The sequence below is a fragment of the Geotrypetes seraphini genome, chromosome 5, assembly GCF_902459505.1.
Source record: "Geotrypetes seraphini chromosome 5, aGeoSer1.1, whole genome shotgun sequence".
NCBI classification, from domain to species: domain Eukaryota; kingdom Metazoa; phylum Chordata; class Amphibia; order Gymnophiona; family Dermophiidae; genus Geotrypetes; species Geotrypetes seraphini.
In genome coordinates, this window is record NC_047088.1 from 192802203 (window position 1) to 192821330 (window position 19128).

At 38.7% G+C, this 19128-nt stretch overlaps 1 protein-coding gene across 8 annotated transcripts in view; it reads right to left on the reverse strand.

The window, feature by feature from the left end:
* OSBPL6 (oxysterol binding protein like 6) overlaps nucleotides 1-19128 on the reverse strand; it is a 240256-nt gene that overhangs the window by 39494 nt on the left and 181634 nt on the right. For all 8 annotated transcript variants that reach the window (XM_033946821.1, XM_033946818.1, XM_033946816.1 and 5 more), the window contains 3 exons: nucleotides 10656-10734; nucleotides 8873-9017; nucleotides 732-876 (listed from right to left, as the gene is read on the reverse strand). In XM_033946821.1, coding sequence (XP_033802712.1) covers nucleotides 732-876; nucleotides 8873-9017; nucleotides 10656-10734 — 369 coding nt within the window. The remainder of the gene's footprint in view (nucleotides 1-731; nucleotides 877-8872; nucleotides 9018-10655; nucleotides 10735-19128) is intronic.

A 19128-nucleotide genomic window follows, 5' to 3' on the forward strand; every position in this document is an offset into this window, starting at 1 on the left:
AATTAATTCCCCTGATGCAGCAGTTTTTGCAAAACAGGGCCTGTCGGGAGTTATGAGATGGGAGTCAAGATTTGCAAGAAGCTGAATTGGGTCCCAGCATTGGGATATTGCATATCATCGAGCAGTGGTGATCTTTTCCGTATCTGAGGACAATTCTGAAATAAGTGCAGATTCCTTCTTTTTGATTATAAGTTTTATTGATCATAAAAATTTGATAATATATTTATATATGCACTGCACTTTAACGGAGTTTTTCTATGACCAAGGATGTGCTTCCTATGACAATTGAGTATTTTACAGATTATACCTACATAGGTATTAGACTTAAAGAAAAGCCATAGCAGCTCAATTATTCCTTACTCAGCTCATATTTCAATGGCTTTCGCTTAATCCCTAATAGATAAAGCCAATTCTCCCCTTTTCATCTATCTTGATCCATATGAAAAGGAGTGTATTCTAGTATACAACAGTGATACATTAATATCCTCTTTTGTTATGTTAACATTTTCTATTGATTCATTCTGATTATTGCACTTATCAGATATATTTTTGAAATACTTAACAACACAACTGTTCCAAATGGTGATTAATAATTCTTAAGAACATTGATTTATAAACTGCATATATGCATTGACTTTACTGAAGCCACTATTAGTTACTGCAGCAATCTGAAATACTACCTGCAGAAAGACTACAGATAGCCAGCTGCCATTTTCCAGAAGATATCTCACCTGTCCTCCAGATACACTTGGCAGCAGGTGCAACCCCACAATAGAGCCCTTCATGCCACTTTCCAAATAGCTGATGGACCACTTTGCCTTCCAGATCTATGATAACCCCATGGACTTCATTTACGTTGGAGCTCCAATAAGTTCCCTTACAACAGATAACAAAAATAATTATAGATCATTATTTAATACCTCCAATAGTTAACATATAAATAGACATTCCAATAATGGTACTGTATTAATAATGTAAATCTATAAAGTTGAAAGAGTTGATGATGCCTTAATGGTTAGAGCAGAGGGCTGGGAATCAGAGGACCCAGGTTCAAATCTCATAACTCTTTGTTGCCTTTGGCAAGCCACTTAACCCTCCATTCAATGGGGATGGCACTGGCAACTTGTCCCACTTAAGGCATCCCATGGAAACCATCACCCATGTGTGGCAGTATCCATATTCAGAGCTTGGAATAGGTGTATAGTATGGTATATAGCACAGGTGTCAAGGCCTGCAGGCCAAATCTGGCCCGCCTGGTCGTTTTATGCAGCCCGCGGTACGATGCCCCCAGTGTTACCTTGTGGCCGGTTCCCTCCTCCTCACAGCCGTAGTGTACACGGAGCCACATGCAGCAGCAACTCGCACGTCCCACACCTCATCCAGAAGCATTCCCTCTGATGTTGCAACATCAGAGAGAAGGCTTCTGGTTCAGGTGCAGGACGCACGAGGAGCCGCTGCACGCGGCTCCGTGTACACTACGGCTGTGAGGAGGAGGGAGCCAGCCACAAGGTAACACTGGGGGGCATCGGACTGTGGGCCGCATAAAACGGCCAGGTTGGAGCCAGCCAGAAGGTTAGACACCTACCAGAGGGAGGCACACTATGGAGGGAGGGAGACAACAAAGGTAGGGGGAATGATTTTATTTTCAAGTTAGTGTTTGAATTGTGTCAATTTTGAGCATTTTAATCTGCTGTCTCTATCTTTTGCACTGCTCAGGAAGAAATACATTTGTTTCCTTTTCTCTGGAGGTAGTACTGTATGCAGAATCTTGAATCTTATGGGTTTTGGGTTTTTTTTATTTATTGAAAAATAATGCAATTACAAAACATCTAACATACAGTTACATACAAAACAATACATTTGTACATTATATCTTATTTATAATAAATACTAAGAGTTTCTAAATTATCAATGATATCTAATATATTTCAACCTCCCACACCTCCCTTCTCCCTCCTGCCCTCATCCCCGATGGGAGGATGTGTGCAGGAGATTCATAAGATATAGGAAAAAGATTATATCTTAAGAATCAATGGGACTATCACTTTGGGAATTGATCCAGGTTTCATATGCGCTCCAGATAGTGTTATAATTCAGTATTTGGTTTCTCCAAAGAGCAGTTAATTTAGACATCTGCTGTATATATTGAACTTTAGCCAATAGTACTCGTAACACTGGTAGATCTGATTGTTTCCAGGCAGATGCCAGGACAAGTCGTCCTGCTGTCATTATCATACACATCAATTTCTGATATTTCAAAGGCAGGGTGTCTAACCCATTTTTCAGCAGGCAGCACTCCATGGTCTTAGGGAGCGAGATACCTAGTACAGTACTCCCCCGGTCATTCGCGGTCAGTGATTCACAGTCCCGGTCATTCACAGTATTTTCTGACCATGACTAACTAGGACCACGAGAGGCTACGACTGCGAATGACCGGCCAGGAGAGAGCAGCCGGAGCACCTGCGAGTGAAGGAAATCACTCATGGTATGCTCCAACCACCTCTTCCTGTACTAAATTCGGGCCTCACCAATCAGGAGCTGCTGTCAAAGCATGGATTTAATATCTTTTAAACATTACATTACATTACATTACTGACTTCTATTCCGCCTGTAACTTACAGTTCTAAGCGGATTACATCAGAAGATGACTGGACATTTCCAGGAACAAAAGTTACAATTAAGCGAACTGGACATTTCCAGGAAAGAGTAACAAATGAGGAGCTGGTTACATTGTACAATTAAGGAGTTGGTTCATAATAAAGTTTTGAGAAGAGGGTATCAGATAGGTAGAGAGAATAGGAAAAGTGTCGGATGATGCTGGAAGAATACGAGGAAGTTAAAAAGTAGAAACTTTCACATTGTTGAGTCTTTGGGGGTAATACAGGTAGAGGGACAGAGGGAGGAGATTGCAAGAGGGGAGGAGAAGGGGTTAAGCTGGCTGGATAAATTTTTTGAATAGGAAACATATTAAAAATTAAAAGAAAAGTGTACAACATGAAAATCTACTTCTTTCATACCAAAAGCATAAGTTTATGATACAAACTTTCCAGTCATTTGACACACAATAAGCTCCTTTTGTAAGACTTTCAAGAGTGGGATCTGCCAGGACAATCCCGCATAGGATTTCAACAATAGTCTGCCATCATGTGAGCATCCCGTCTTCCTTGATATCTACCTTCCATTGTTTTTATGTCTTGGTGAAATTTTTCACCTTGCTCTTTGCTTAAGTCACCAAGGTTCTCTGAAAAGCGATCTAAGTGACTGTGCAGATAACGGACTTTAATGCTCATGTTACAGTCAAGCCTGATGAAATGAAAGAGCATATCTTCTACTAATTGTGTTTAATTGTCTGCTTTCTTATTGCCAAGAAAATTTTTCAAAACAAGAACAAATGAAGACCAGGCACATGATTCAATTTCATTCATTGATGCTATGAAATGTGGGTCTGATCTGTGGCCATCGAAAATTCCTGCCTTCAGTTTTTCCATGGTAAGTCCAGGTAACATATGCGGTATGTATTCAATGCATGAACCATCTTTATTCAAAGCCTTTACAGATTGTTTCATCAGTGGTGGCAGTATGATTCTATCTCATGCTACCAAACATTCATTGATTACATTTTGTCCTCCAACCACCATATATTTCCTTGGAGGCCAGTCTTTTTTTGCAAAAATATCCCAAAGGCATATCTACTATCTTATAACCATATTTAAGAAACTAAAGCTGATGTAGTCTATCCAATGCAGTTTTCTGAATCAGCACCTCAAATAACCCCAAGAACAGGTCAAAATCCCAAGGCACCAATAATTTTTGTTTTTGTCCTGTATACTTTATGATCCTTTAAAATCCTTAGAAAGTGAATCCATCTATCCATTGGGAGAGAGGTACCAGGCTGTGAGTGTTACAGAACATTAGATTGGGATGGAGAAGGGACCCTTCATTCTGAGTCAACAAAGTTGGAAACATTTTTAGTGGAAAGGATTCCATGACACTGAGTTGAAGAAGGGGAAACCAGAGTTGTCTTTGCTACCTTGGAGCTATGAGGATCATGGTGGCTGGCTCCTGTTGCATTTTGAACAGAGTCCCTATTAGAGGAATTGAAGAGAACACATAGAGAAATTTGTTGGTCCAGTCTAGGAGGAAAGCATCTGTCTCCAGACAATGAGGAGAGTATAGTCTGAAACAGAAGTAAGGAAGTTTGTGATTGCATGGAGATGTGAAGAGATTTATTTGTGGCAGTCCCCAGATATGTAATACAGTTGAGCTGTGTGACAACTTGTGAGGTTGAAGGAATCTGCTCAGTCTGTCTGCCAGTGTTTTGATTGCCTGCTAGATACACTGCCTTGAAAAAAAACTGTTTTGCGAAATTGCCCAGTTCCACATATGTATTGCTTCTTGACAAAGTGGGCAAGACCCTGTACCCCACTATTTGTTTACAAGTATATGGCCACTTGATTATCTGTCCAGATCAGTATTACTTGGTTGAAAAGGTGATCTTGAAATGTCTGAAGAGCGTTCTGAATCACTCTCAGCTCTAGAAGATTGATGTGGAAAGATTTTTCTTGTACAGTTCAAGTGCCCTGTGTATGAAGGCAATCTAGGTGGGCTCCCCATCCAAACATGGCGGCATCTGTCATTAGTATATTCTGATGTGGAGGAATAAGCCCATGGACAGATTTGTCAGTAAAACCACCACTGAAGGGACTGAGATAGCAAGGAAGTGACCCTGAGTTTCTGGGATAGCCGATATTGAGTTCTGCCTTGGGTTCAGACTCTGACTCCATTTTCACTAGAAGAGCCTGACCCATTTGACGGATGAAATGTGTGAAAGATAGACTCTCCAAAGATGATCTCCTACGAGGTGGTGGTGGAGATGGGTCAGAGGACAGATCATATGATTCCTCTGCTGGGATGTCTGGGCACTCAGAGTAAGTTTGATGAAACAAATCTGAGTCATACTGTTTGATGCCTGCTGGTGGTGAGGAAGACCATCTTGATGATCAGTGCCTGGACATGCGTTGATGAGAAGGAGAGTGTCGGCTGCAACGATGGTGTGAACACCTGGAAGCACTCCTGGATCGTCAACAATATGATCCAACATTGAATGGAAGAGCTACGATATCTATATGTCCTGGTTCTTGACTGGTGTCAATGGGAAGTGCGTGAACTGGTCCTCAATGCCCTTGAGAAGCGATGCTCAGGCTTGGCTGGTACCAGTCACAGTAGAGGCATGAACTGCTTGCATTTGCAACATGGAAGCCAACTCCCTCTGCACTAATTCCTTGATCTGCTCCTGGATCAATGGCACCAGTACCAGGGGGTACTGAGCACACTCAACACATTATAATATTATTTTTTTATTATTTATATATTTATTTAGGTATAAGCACCATTATTGATTTGTTGTATAAATTAAGGGTGTCCTATTATACAATTAGGTTCCCAAGAAGTTAGAAGTTGACTTCCAGTACCATGATAGACATCGGAACAGTAGTTGCCGAGGGGTGTCTAGGCACTGGTGACCTTGATGATGAGGCATGCCTCTGAGGCAACACCACCTGCAGAGAAGGAAAGTGGATCTCTGGGCATCAACGCTTGGAATACATCGATGGAGTCGATGTCTGAGAAGACTCCAATGCTCTTAGAAGGCATCCTTAATGGAGGCAAAGGAGATGAAGCTGACGCCGATTGGGGCATCGATGTTAGCTTAGATACTGATGTTGGTCTCTGGGCTTCAGAGTCAGAGACGGCAGATATCCTCAATGTTCTTGACAACAAACCGAAAAGTTTTTCATGCTGAAGTTGTTTAACCTTCAGGGATCTATTTTGTAGCTGGCAGCAGTGCTTACAAGATTCCATCCAGTGATCAAGGCCTAGACACTGGAGGCACCAATTGTGTGGATCAGTACCTGAAATGGCCCAAAAACCGAAAATGGAAAAAATTAAAAACAAATAAAGAATAAAATATAATGTGGAAAGAAAAATGAAATACTGAAGAAAATAAAGATGGGAAGGCACAGAAGAGGTTACAGTTTGATGCAGTTTGGAGTAGGTCAAAAAATACAGCTTCTCAGCTCTGCGGAAAACTGAGAACTGATGGTCCTGCAAGCTGACAGGTGGGAAGGCACTGGCACATGTGCAGTACAGGCAGTCTCGAGACTTTTGAAGAAGTTTAAGGTGACAGCACACCTTTGTACTGTCTGTACTGGGCTCTGTGGATGACATCACCCATTTGTGAGAACATACAGCCTGCTTGTCCTGGGATAATACTGCCTAATTGCTCTCTTCAGCTAAGCATTTTCTTATAAAATTACCCTCATAAACTACAGGTAACATTTTAATGGGACTCAGATAACATGGATTTAGCCAAGGGAAGTCTTGCTCACTAATCTGCTGCATTTTTGACAGAGTAAATAAACATGTAAATAAAAGTGAACAAGAAAATATTTGACAAAGTCTCGCGAGAAAGGCTCGAAGAAAATTAAAAAGTAATGTGAAAGGAGGCAATGTCCTATTGTGGATTAGGAAAAGTTCAAAAGATAGAAAACAGAGAATAGGCTTAGTGCTCAACCTTCTTAATGGAAAAAAAAGTGAAAATGGAATAATCGAGGGATTGTACTGGAATCAGTGCTTTTTAACATATTTGTACATGATTTGAAAGTGGAAACAATAAGTGAAGTGATCAAAATTGCAGATAACACAAAATTATTCAGATGATAAATTACAAAATGATTGTGAGAAATTTCAAGAGGACCTCGCAAGGCGGGGAGACTGAGCATCCAAATGTTAAATGAAATTCAATGTAGACAAGTACAAAATGATGCACACAGAGAAAAACAGAGGGTGTCATCAAGGATAATACTTTGAGATCTTCTGTTCAGTGTATGATTAAAGCCAAAAAAATAAATAGAATGTTAGACAGTTTGGGGAAAATATTGAAGAATAGAGCAAAGATCAAAATACCTCTGTATCACTCCATATGTGACTGCACATTAAGTATTGTGTGCAATTCTGGTCACTGCATCTCAGATAAGATATAGGAGAGCTGGAAAGATACAGAGAAGGTACCCTTTGAGAAAAAGCTAAAAAGGTTAGGGTTTTTCAGCTTAGAGAAGAAATAGCCGAAGGGTGCTATGATAAGAGTTCTATACAGTCATGGATGGAGTGGAATGGGTAAATGCAAACTGGTTGTTTACTCTTGAAAAAGTAAAAAACTTGGGAAAAACATAAAGTTACCTTTAAAACAAATCATAGAAAATAGATTTTCTTCAATATATAATTAAGATCTGGAATTTGTTGTCAGGATATATAGTAAAAGCAGTTAGCAGAGCTAACTTTAAAAAAGGTTTGGTCAAATTCCTGGAGGAAAGATCCATAAACTGTTGTTAAGGTAGACTTCAGGAAAGTCATTCTGTATCCCTAGAGGTCAGCAGCATGGAATTTAGCTTCAGTTTTGCTAGGTTCTTTTGACCTGGATTGGTGACTGCTATAAAAAGGATGCTGTACTTAATGAACCTTTGGTCTGACCCAGTTTAGTAATTATGTGCTTATGGTTCATCTAACAAAAATGTATGTACTGTGAATTTTTTCTGTCCTTTATGCCTGTTATAGGACTCATTAATGAAATTTCTTTAAAAGTTTTGTGAAGAATGATTTGAGTAGGGCAGTGATCCTTGAACCATATTACTTACCTGTAGCATGTGTTTCTCCACGGGCAGCAGGATTCAAAGTCCTCATCTGATGGAATCCTGAAGCACCAAAAAGCTTAATAGCTTAGAGCTTTTTCCAGAAGATTTTAGAAGGAAATTCTATAACAGGATGCTTGCAATCAGATATGTAGAGAGAGCCTGGTGAAAGCTTATTCTATATAGGTGCCTAACTATGTATATATGCACATATGCTTGAGCACTTATACCAACCACAGAGATGGTATAAATGCTTGCACCTATATGTCAGAGTTACATGTGCAACTTAGAGTGCCACTATAAGTATGTGTCAAATTCTGCAAATATCTACTTAACTTACATCAGGTACATACATGTTAGGTGCACTAGGGCTTGGCTACACTAGCATTTTATAAAATAATCAGTGCACCCAGATACTGTTACAGAATGAGCTCTCATTTCACAGCATTGGTGTGCCTAGACACATTCCTCAAAATGATCACTTCTATTAATAAGGCATATAGGTATTTTTATAGATAGTGGTTTTGAGACTACTGAAACAGAAACCTTTGTTAATTAGACAGATGACACTGGAAGAAGTATTTAAAAAGACTGCCACTGTTCCTACACCATCGTCAGGTAACCAAATACTGACAGAAGATGATGCATGTTAGACGTGTTTGGCTAACAAAGACTACGTGTGACTAAAGACTATGTTTGGAACAAGTTTGTGTTTGAAGTGTTTAATGTTTGCAACTCTTTCCCCAGTAATGCGCATCCTTTCGGCCCCTTTTACAAAGCCGTAGTGGCTTTGTAAAAGGGGCCCTTTGTGAAAAGTGCAACTCTTTCCTTAGTTGAGCACACTCTTTCCATAAATAACATGGTGCTTGTTCATCAGCTGTTGTTAGTGTTGGAAAATTGTTGGGATGTGCATTCCTATATTTATTTTATATCTGTCCTATATGAAAATTTGAGGTAGGCACATGCCAGTGCGGGCAAGTTTGTGTTTGAAGTGCTTGAAATAAAAAAAATTTGGTGGCCATTTTATGATCTAATGGTCTGTCTTTTGCTGACTTAACATTACCATTCCGAAAACCAAAAAATTCCAAAAACCAAAATATGCCTGATCCCAAGGATTTTGGATAAAAGATCTTGTACCTGTACTATCTCTGAAGTCTATTTAGTGAAAAAAAAATGGCATAGCTTACCTTGATAAATGTCATTTTACACATACAAATGCTGTTTCTAGTATTTTTGATGGTAATTTCTCCATAATGCTCTATCCATCGTCTTCCACTAAGAATATTATGTATACATGTGGTAACTTTGTTCCAGACATAGTAATCGCCGTACCTAGTAATAAAAATAGCACTCATTTCAGTACTGAAATTAATAAAGAGGTTTAGGGGGCAATTCATTAAGGGGCATGAACCAATTAAGCATGATAACTATGTTAGTGCACACTAAACACTAAGATGCTCATTATATTCCTAACCTTGTTATCTCTTATCCATTTTTAGTTTGAAGACACACCTCTGGACTCACCCCTACACCATAGAATCTATAGGGTATCTGGGTAACAGGAGCAAATTATACTGAGTCATTTTTGCTCCAGCGTTCCCTCTTGAAAAATGGCACTGGAAGGCCCTAGCAGTAATCTTGGGGTACTACTTAGGGATCAGCTTGCCAAATAAAGCAATGTTACCTAATTTGGAAAACTGACCCATAGGAGTATTCCTGGGGTCTTTATGACATCATTTTTTAAGAGGGTAGGAAAAGTGGGTTAATGAGGGGACCAGAAGATTTTAAAAAGTATTGGCGTAAGACTCAGCTATTATTTAAGGTGTCAAAGGTAGGAGGGCTATTTCGAATATTCACCAGCATTTTGCAGGGCGTCCCCGGGAGCATCAGATCATGAATGAATGGACTGATGCTCCTTTCTGGAGTGGTTGAGGTGGTGCTAACTTTCAAAGAATAACACAGCTTGCACAGATTGGCACAAATCCCTAAATTCTGTATAAGGTGCCTTACATTATATGCGCAAACTGATATGCACAGCTGATTTGTGTGCATAACTTAATTGTTTAACAAGCCTAATCAGTGCTGATAATTGGCAATTAACGCCACATAATTGTCACTAATTGGTATTAATTGGAATTGGAATTGTCACTAATTGGTATTAATTAATCGTCACTAATTGGTATTAATTGGAAGTTACATGTGCAACTTGGTATGCACACTGTCCAAAAATGTTATGCATCAGTTCACATGCACAAATCTAAACAGGGGGTGTGGTTAGGGACGGATTGTGAGCATTCTTATAAATTATAGGCAACTTTATGGATTATATGCTGTGTGTACAACTTAGGCCAGGTTTTCCTTAGCTTAAATGGGTATGTCTAAAAGTATTCTATAAGGTGCGCATAACTTTTACAGAATTGAGCTTAATGTCACACTAGTCAGTGCCTATTTTATTTTGAATGAAAACTATTTGCTTTGCCATTCATCTGCAAGTTTTGCTTATAATTTAACACACATTGGGCTCAATTTTTTTTTGCATTAAGCTGCATTATTTGCAAATATTGCTCATTATTACCAATTAATGTTCACTAATTAGCAAACAATGTACATTATTGCTTGATTACAACTTAGTAAATAGATCTTCAAATTGATTTTGAGTTTCAGCCACACTTATTCATGTGAATGGTTTTCACAGGAACCCTTGATGCCCTCGTTTATTACATCAAGGAAGGGTTTTTTTGTGCATTTTACCCTTCAGATCTAAGTATCTATTGATCAATTTAAAACCTTCCTTCCTCCATCCTCATTCTACTTCCCACATAAAAATACAGGTAACGCTGTACTCGATCATTACTGATGAAGAGTTAAACATGTATGTATAAGTATTATTTTCTTTTTCTGCATTGTTGTTTGCTGCTCTATAATTCCAATAACCAGATTTGAACTTAAAAAAAAATAAAGGTAACTCACTTTGGAAGCATGACATTCACTGTTCCAAATGGCAGTATCTCCATGGATTTCCCCCAAAACTTATTTTTCCATCTGATATCTAAATGTTAAATAGCAAAAATACATGTAATCTTTCATGTACACAGTTTATTATTTTTCCAGGCCATCTTTCCCCAATTCACTATTTTTCTTAAGTCCCTTTCAAGATATCTGTTTTGTATTTTTCAATTACTTATGGCACATCAAACAGAACATTAAGAATTAGAATAAAATTTGTTAATATTTCATGGTTTGTAGAAGAAAAAATTACTAAGCTAATAACTTACTAATGTAATTTAAAATACAAAAAAGCATTTTTATATACAGAGGAGTCATGTAAGGTAATTATCTAAAGCTCCTGTTGATACCAGATCAAAATGAGTTCAGTATAGAAATGAAATTTTCTTTAACTTTACCCTTGGAACAAAACATCTTCTCTTATAGCTTTAGTTTTCAATATGACTAGATCAAAAGATATTTTAATAATTAGGCTACAACTGAAAAATAGTATTCAGGGATAGTTAATAAATTGTGTTACCTCAATAATGCACATTATTTGCCCCCTTAATAAGTATTAAATAGCAATAAAGGGTCCTTTTACTAAGCTGTGGTAAGCACTAACCTATGCTCAACACAGTTTACAATGCCTTACTGAGGGGTACACTCAGGCATACTGTTGTAATTTTGGCATTGGTGGATTGGGGCAGCAAGGGGCAGGAATGACCCGCATAAGCATGCGCTATGGCCACTTTTTACAGCAGTTTGGTAAAAGGGCCCCAAAGTGCATTATATTACCATAAAGCACATCAGATTAGGTTGCTGTGGACTACCTAATAAGATGCAAAGAATCAAATGCATGCAAAACATCTCAATATTATATAAATCATATAATTGTCAAAACTGGTGTTATTTTATTTGCCAGACAGCATTAGACTGCCAACTTGTAACGATTTTCTAGGGCAGCATCGTAAAAGGGCAGGTGCCAAAGGTGCATCCCTCACTTTCTTGCCCCAAAGACAGGCCCCTGAAAACAGAGACTTCATCTAAGACTCTCCACTCCCCTCTTTTTATCAACTCCATGGTGGCCTAGAGCAGTGATTCCCAACCCTGTCCTGGAGGAACACTAGGCCAATCGGGTTTTCAGGCTAGCCCTAATGAATATGCATGAGAGAGATTTGCATATGATGGAAGTGATAGGCATGCAAATTTGCTTCATGCATATTCATTAGGGCTAGCCTGAAAACCCAATTGGCCTGGTGTTCCTCCAGGACAGGGTTGGGAACCACTGGCCTAGAGTAGGGAAGGCAGGGGTGATCCACAGTCATTTCTCTACATGCCAGCTCCAGATTCAAAATGGGGGACATAGTCTCTAGCAGTAGTCTTGTGGTATTTCCATTAGGGGTCACACTGTCAAGTAAGGGCAGCAGCTTGACCCCTAGTGGTAGTACCACAAAACGTCTTCTACAAGACATGGCCACCATTTTGAACCCAGAGCTGATATAGGCAGGAACAACTAGGGATCACTCCTGTCTGCCCTACTCTAAACCCATGGAGCCTATTGTGGGAGGGGAGTCTTAGGTGGGATTTCTGAAGTTATGGGTCCTCTCCGGGGGGTTTGGGGGAAGTGTCTCGGGGGGAAGGGAGAGGGAAGCATCTTTTCCAGATTCTTTATGAAATTCTCCCAGGGAGCAGAATGATGCAGCTTGAGAGGTTGACCGCAAGTTACATTATTCTTTACTATAAAAATCACTATTCTGCAGCAGTGTGTTACTACAGGTTATTAACTCCCATGGCAAATAAATGTGCGATTAAATGGTAACTTTTATTGTCTTTATTAACCATCACTGCAGTGTCTTCAGGTATTTTTCTCACCAAGTACCCATGTATGTAGAGTGTGCACTGGTTATACTCTACCGTTGTTTCACAGAAAACACTATGGCTCCTTTTAGAATAGCAGACTGTACTACCAATGTAATTGCAATATCTAATTGGAACTACTTTTTCTAAAAGATTGAGAGATGATCCTATTTTATGGGTCTCTGTGTGTACACTAAATTTGCTTGATTGTACTTGTACACCAATGATGTAACAATCAAGGCAGATTCTGTTATGGTGGAATGATAAATTCGTTATGATGAAATGATAAATCTGGTTGCCAATAGTTGCTATCAGCTGTGCACTGCTCTTTTCAAATTGACATCGCTTGTGCTTGAATAAGGCAGCATATATAAAAATCTTTGGTTAGTAATGTCAAATCCCTCATCAGGACACCTGATAAAGGTTAACCGAAACACAGACCGTGTTGGGTCCAATCATTTGGCACAGCTGGTTTTGGATTTATTTGTACCATGTATTTACGTGCATCTTAATATTTAGACTTTTTAAATATGTTTAATACATTTTGCATTCACTTATCTGTTTCTCTGTGTTATCTGAAAACTACAGTTCCACTTTGACTTTAGTTTTGGAGTTACTGTAATTCCTCCAGTAGTCATCTCGTCAGTTTGGGCACCTTTTTAGCATTTAGATGCTTTTAAAACAGGTCTAGCTATAAAAGTCTAAAAAAAAAAAAAATCCCAGGGCCTTTTGTTAAAAGTTTGATTATATCTAACGAGCCTCAAAGTCCTAAGCCCACCCAAAACACACCTCTAATATGTCCCCTTAAGATTTGGATGCACTGGAGACAAAACAACCAGAAAGACATCTAGAAATTCTGTTTTGAGAATGCCCACTTGGACGTTTTGACTAGTAAGACGTCCAAGTGCTGATTTATGCTGTCTTTTGGATGTCTATCTTTTTTGAAAATGAGCCCCATATTCTTTAAGCTACACTTCTGGATCTTGCTTATCTAGCTCCAGCTCCAGGATTATATTATTTATGTTAAATGCAGCATCTCTCTTAATTACATGCATCCTTCTTTTCTAAACATATATAACACAATAATCGACAAATTCAACCTTTAACACTCAAACATATTTGGGAACTGTAAGTTTTAAAACTCAATATCTGATGATGACCGAGAATCACTTTGGTTGTACCTGGTCCCATATTCAGCTTTGGTTTCGCTGACCCAGTCTTTATATTTTGTGATATATTGGATGGCATGGACTCTGGTATGATTACCAAGAGTAAATTTGTCTACATCTAACTCTGTTGGTCTTGCTTGACAGATGTAGGTACATTGGACCATATGCTTTTCTTTTGTCCAAGTCTTCTGATAAGAAGTTTGGTCTAAGATTTGCACAGTTTTGCAACTCACTGCCATCCTGTCTTGTACTAATATTTTTGCCTTTACTTCCACAAAAACTTTAATACTAGAGAAGGATAGAGATGTTATGACTGCCACAATGATTCAGTGGAAACAAGCTGGCAATGTTATGTTATATTATGTGCAATCTTATATCCTAACAAATCCTCATTAATTAGAGTTTTAGGCAGGTTACAGGCAACATATTGTTACATAGAATTTTGGATAGAGTTAAATATGTTACAAAGAATTATACTTGCTACATAAAAGTTTTCAAATTGTTATCAAATTATACATACAGTCTGAGGTAATACTGTATATCATAAATAGCAGCTTGCCATTAACATTGTCTTTGTTTCAGGTGACTTGTATTATTAGTCTTTATCTCTTTAGACCTCTGATAGGGATTTCTTAAAAAGCCATGCTTTTAATAATTTATTTTTTTTGTATACCGCTATACCAAAAGTTCAAAGCGGTTCACAACAGAAAAAATACATACAGTCAATAGATGTGAAATACATAATAAAACAATCAATAAAAGAATACATCTGTTAAAAAAACAAGGAGAAGTTAAAACAGTAGCACAACTAAGATGTAAACATGTCAAACAGGCGTGTCTTTAGAGATTTTCTAAAATCAAAATAAGAAGTGGCCTCAAGTATAAGTTTTCCAAGCCATGCATTCAGTTTGGCGGCCTGGAATGACAAAATTCTGTAGAAAAACTTCTTGTATTGACATGATTTTGGAGAAGGGTAATTGAATAGATTTATTCTACAAGTACTCTTAGAACAATTCAAAAGAAACTGTGTATGCTCTGGATGTATGAATTTTGATGGGAAATGAATTCCACACTTTTGCTATTTGGTAGTTGAATGATTTACTGTGAAATGTTTTGTATTTTATATCTTTCAGAGTTGGGAATTATAGAGTCATGTTGTTAAGAGTTATGTTGGTCTGCAGATCTACCTAATAGTGCAGTAAATCTGGGGAAGCTATTAGGGACATCACCATATAGCGTTTTAAATTCTACACAGCATTGTTTAAATTCTATTCTGTTTTCTATCGGTAACCAGTGTAGTTCTATAAGTAGTGGAATGACATGGTTAAATCTTGACTTGTAGTATATGAGTTTTTAGTTTATGCAGTGTTTTATATCAGTTAGAGTTTTTTCATTAATTTCTCAGAGATACCTGTGTGTAAAGCATTGCAGTAGTCTAGTAGTGAAAATATCGTTAACTGCTTTAGTATCCTGTTGTGCTGTTGGAAGGGTAGGGTCTTACCCTTCTTAGTTTCTGTAGTGTAAGAAAGGATTTTCTAACTAAGTTGCTAATATGATCTTCAAAACTTAACGATGTTACAGGCAACATATTGTTATATTGTTACATATTGGCTCCCAGTTCTTTGGAGGTTTTCTCAATGTTGAAATTGGTTCCAGTTGTGTTTTCTCAATGTTGAAGCTGGTTCCAGTTGTCTGAGTAACAGTATATGGGATTAGATGTGTGGGTGTTGCCCAAACCATAATATTTTGATTTTTTTCAGTGTTTAGTTTGAGATGGTATCTCCCCACCCATTCATGTACTTTAGTTAGTGTTCTGAGCAATATTGTAATCATGCTTGCTTGGTTCAGACCTGCAGGGATTAGTAGAAAGACATCATCTGCGTATGAGATTAGCCATTCCCCTAGTCTAAGGCTTACTGAATTCAAAGTGGTCATTAAGATGTTATATAATAGTGGTGAGATGAGAGGTATTTCTGGTACTCTGAATAGTGGAGATCAGTAGTCAGAGAAAGCTCCATCTTTTAACATTCTGAAGCCTTGGAACCATTGTAATACCATTTCTGAGATTCCTATTTTAGCTAGTTTATTTAGCACCAGAGCATGGTTGACCATGTCAAATGCTTCTGAGACATCGAACTGTAGTAATAACATTTGTTTACCTGTGCTTAATACTGATCTAACTCTCAATGTCAGATCAATCAAGCATGTTTCTGTACTGTTTGTTTCTGAACCCATGTTGGGAGGGTAATGGAAAATTCCATTTTGAAATATAATCTTTTAGTTGGGTGGTGACTATAAACTTTGACACAAATGGTATGCTTGCTACCAGTCTGTAATTTGCAGCTTGAAATAGGTATAGATCTGCTCCTTTAGGGATAGATGTAAGTAGAATTTCCCCAAATTTCTCTGAGAACCATCCTTGCCCTAATGTACAATCATCTCAACTAACCAATTCAGTACTTCTTCTGGTATATTTTGGTATAGGTGGGATGGACATAGATCCAATTGGCATTTCATTTCATAGCCTATTCACCAGAGGTCTTAATTCTGTTGTGGTGACAGTATTAAACACTGTCCATGTTCTGTCCACTGGTATATCTAATGAATTGCTTTCAGAAATAGTATCCTCTAGTTGATTGTCTGCCATATTATCAAATAGTCTAAATATAATCTCTATCTTATTCTCAAAGTATGATGCCTGGTGGTCTAGTGTTGAAGCTGGGCAGCAACGATCTTCCTATGCTCCTGCCCTGTGCAGAGCTGTGAACAAAAATGGCTTCTGTGAGTTCCCACTATAGTCTCAGGAACTCATAGAAGCCATTTTTGTTTGTGGATGTGCATGGGGCAAGAGCTTAGGAAGATCACTCCTGTCCCGCTTCACCGCTATATCACCAGGTTTTAAAAGTAAAGTGTAGCTCTAAGTCTAATAAATGTTGGCATTGTCATCTTGAAGCAGGGACTTTAGATCATTTGTTATTCTATTGTCCATATGTTAATAGCTTTTTGGAAATCAATTTGGGACCAAATTAATTGTTTATTAGATAATCCAGTGGCATTGTCATATGATACTGTGCTGTTTGGTATGGCAATGAGAGCAAAAAGTCAGATTTCTTCAAATAATAACGAATTATTACTTACTAGTATTTTAGCCCGTTACATTAACGGGTGCTAGAATATATGTCTGTGTGTCTTTATTTCTGTCTCTCTCTCTCTCCCGCTGTCTGTCTCTCTCCCTGGCCCCCTTTGTCTGTCTGTCTTCCTGTGTCTCTCCCTGCCCCTGTGTCTTTCTTCTTTTCTTTCTATCTGTCTCTCTCCCTGCCTCCTATGCAGCAGCATTTCTTTCCCACCACTTCCCTGTGCAGCAGCCACAGCAGCATTCCCTCCCCCTCCAATTCCCTCCCCCCACACACTTCCCTGTGCAGCAGCAGTGTTTCCCTTACCCCCCTTTCCCTTCCCACGGTCTGGCTGGCTCCCTTAGTCCCTTACCGCCCCCCCCCCCCCTTTTCCTTCCCGCGGTCCCGACAAACCTTCCGATTCCAGCAGCGTCTGCAGCACTCTACACACTTTTGCTTTGGGGCCTTCTACTGCCCAGGCAGTAGAAGGCCCCGAAGCAGCGTGTGTAGAGTGCTGCAGACGTTGCTTGAATCGGAAGGTTTCAGGACCTGCAGCCCTTGCCAGACCCGAAGCGAGCTCTGGGGGTTTTTGGTTTTTTTACGCGGGCCCAGCCGGAGCAGGAGGAGAAGCCTGGGAGGCAGGAATTAAAGTCTGTTCTGGCCCCCACTGACGTCGCCCTGGCCAGTTCACATCCTTCAGACAGCAAAAGCCGTCGCGGCCGACAGGCTCCACGCCGCCGCGTGCATGCGCACTCCTACCTGCGGGTCCCTACAGCGCACGGAAAACGGGAGCACGCAGGTGGGAATGCACATGCGCGCTTAGGGCTTTATTATATTAGATAATGACTGGGGTTGCCATTCAACAAATTACTTATAATTGGAAGAACTGGAGTAGACTAAATTATAATTTTTGGTGGAATTCTCTGTCATATATATAAAATGGAAAGATTTATTGAAATACAGAAAGGGTGTTTTAAGAAATTTCAAGATGTGTGGGAGCCATTAACAAAATATTGTACTGATTAGAGGACATTTTTTCCCTTGAATTTATAAGTTCAATTGTGAGGGGGGAGGGAGGGTAATTTATTATTACAAATCGTACAAGGTATTTGATTATATGATAAGAAAGGGTAGGAAGGGTAGGAGATAAGAGCATATCATTTGTACCATTGATGATTATTAAGTGATATATTTATTGTTAATTTGTTTGAATATATTGTCACACTTATTATAAGTTTGAAAATGAATAAATATTTTTTTTTTTTTTAAAGTAAAGTGTGGAGAGGTCTGGGAAGCAGGGTGGTTTACAGACTTGCGAATAACTGAATTCGCAAATCCTAAACCCACAAATATGGAGGGGGAGTGTACTTGGCTTGCTGTTGGGAATTTACCTTTACTAATCAGTTGTCCAAATATAAAATGCCATATTATGCAATGATGTTCTACCAGTTTTTTATCAAATGGCCCTTGCTACATCTATTTAGTTTTATATTCATTTATCAATTTATTTTTTCTGCACATTTATGAAGCCCTAGTCCAGGACACTTTACAACAAATGAAAACCAGAAAACTATTCTGCAGAGATATAGTTAAGGCTAATTTTGAAATCAGTCAACTATATAGAGCAGTGGTCTCAAACTCAAACCCTTTGCAGGGCCACATTTTGGATTTGTAGGAACTTGGAGGGCCTCTGAAAAAATAGTTCATGTGTTATTAAAGAATTGACAATTTTGCATGAGGTAAAACTCTTTATAGTTTATAAATCTTTCCTTTTGGCTAAGTGTTAATAATAATATTGTCATTTATAGCTAAAGAGACATATGATCAAGAAACTGTTTTATTTTACTTTTGGGATTATGATAGACATACTGAGGGCCTCAAAATAGTACCTGGCGGGCCTCATGTGGCCCCCGGGCCGCGTGTTTGAGACCACTGATATAGAGGGGCATTTTTGATAGGACGTATAAATCTGAGTTTGGACATTTTTGGAAAAAGCCCAAAAATCCAATAGAGAAAATGACCATTTTTGAAACAGCAAAATGTCTATCTTTTATTTTCGAAAATGACCATTTCTAGTTCTGTTCACCCCTTAGCATGTCTATTTTTTTTTTTGACCATTTTTGGAAAAAAACCCCAAACCCCTTCAAAATGAAAAGCACACACAAACAAGCCATTGGGATGTACAAGCAGCCAGCATTCTTAGCAAACTGGCCACAGACATCTGAGCAGAGCAGAGAACACTGTAGGATGTACTGCAGTGAACGTCACATTAAAAAGTCCCAGGTGCATACTATATCTCACCATAGCCTGCTTACA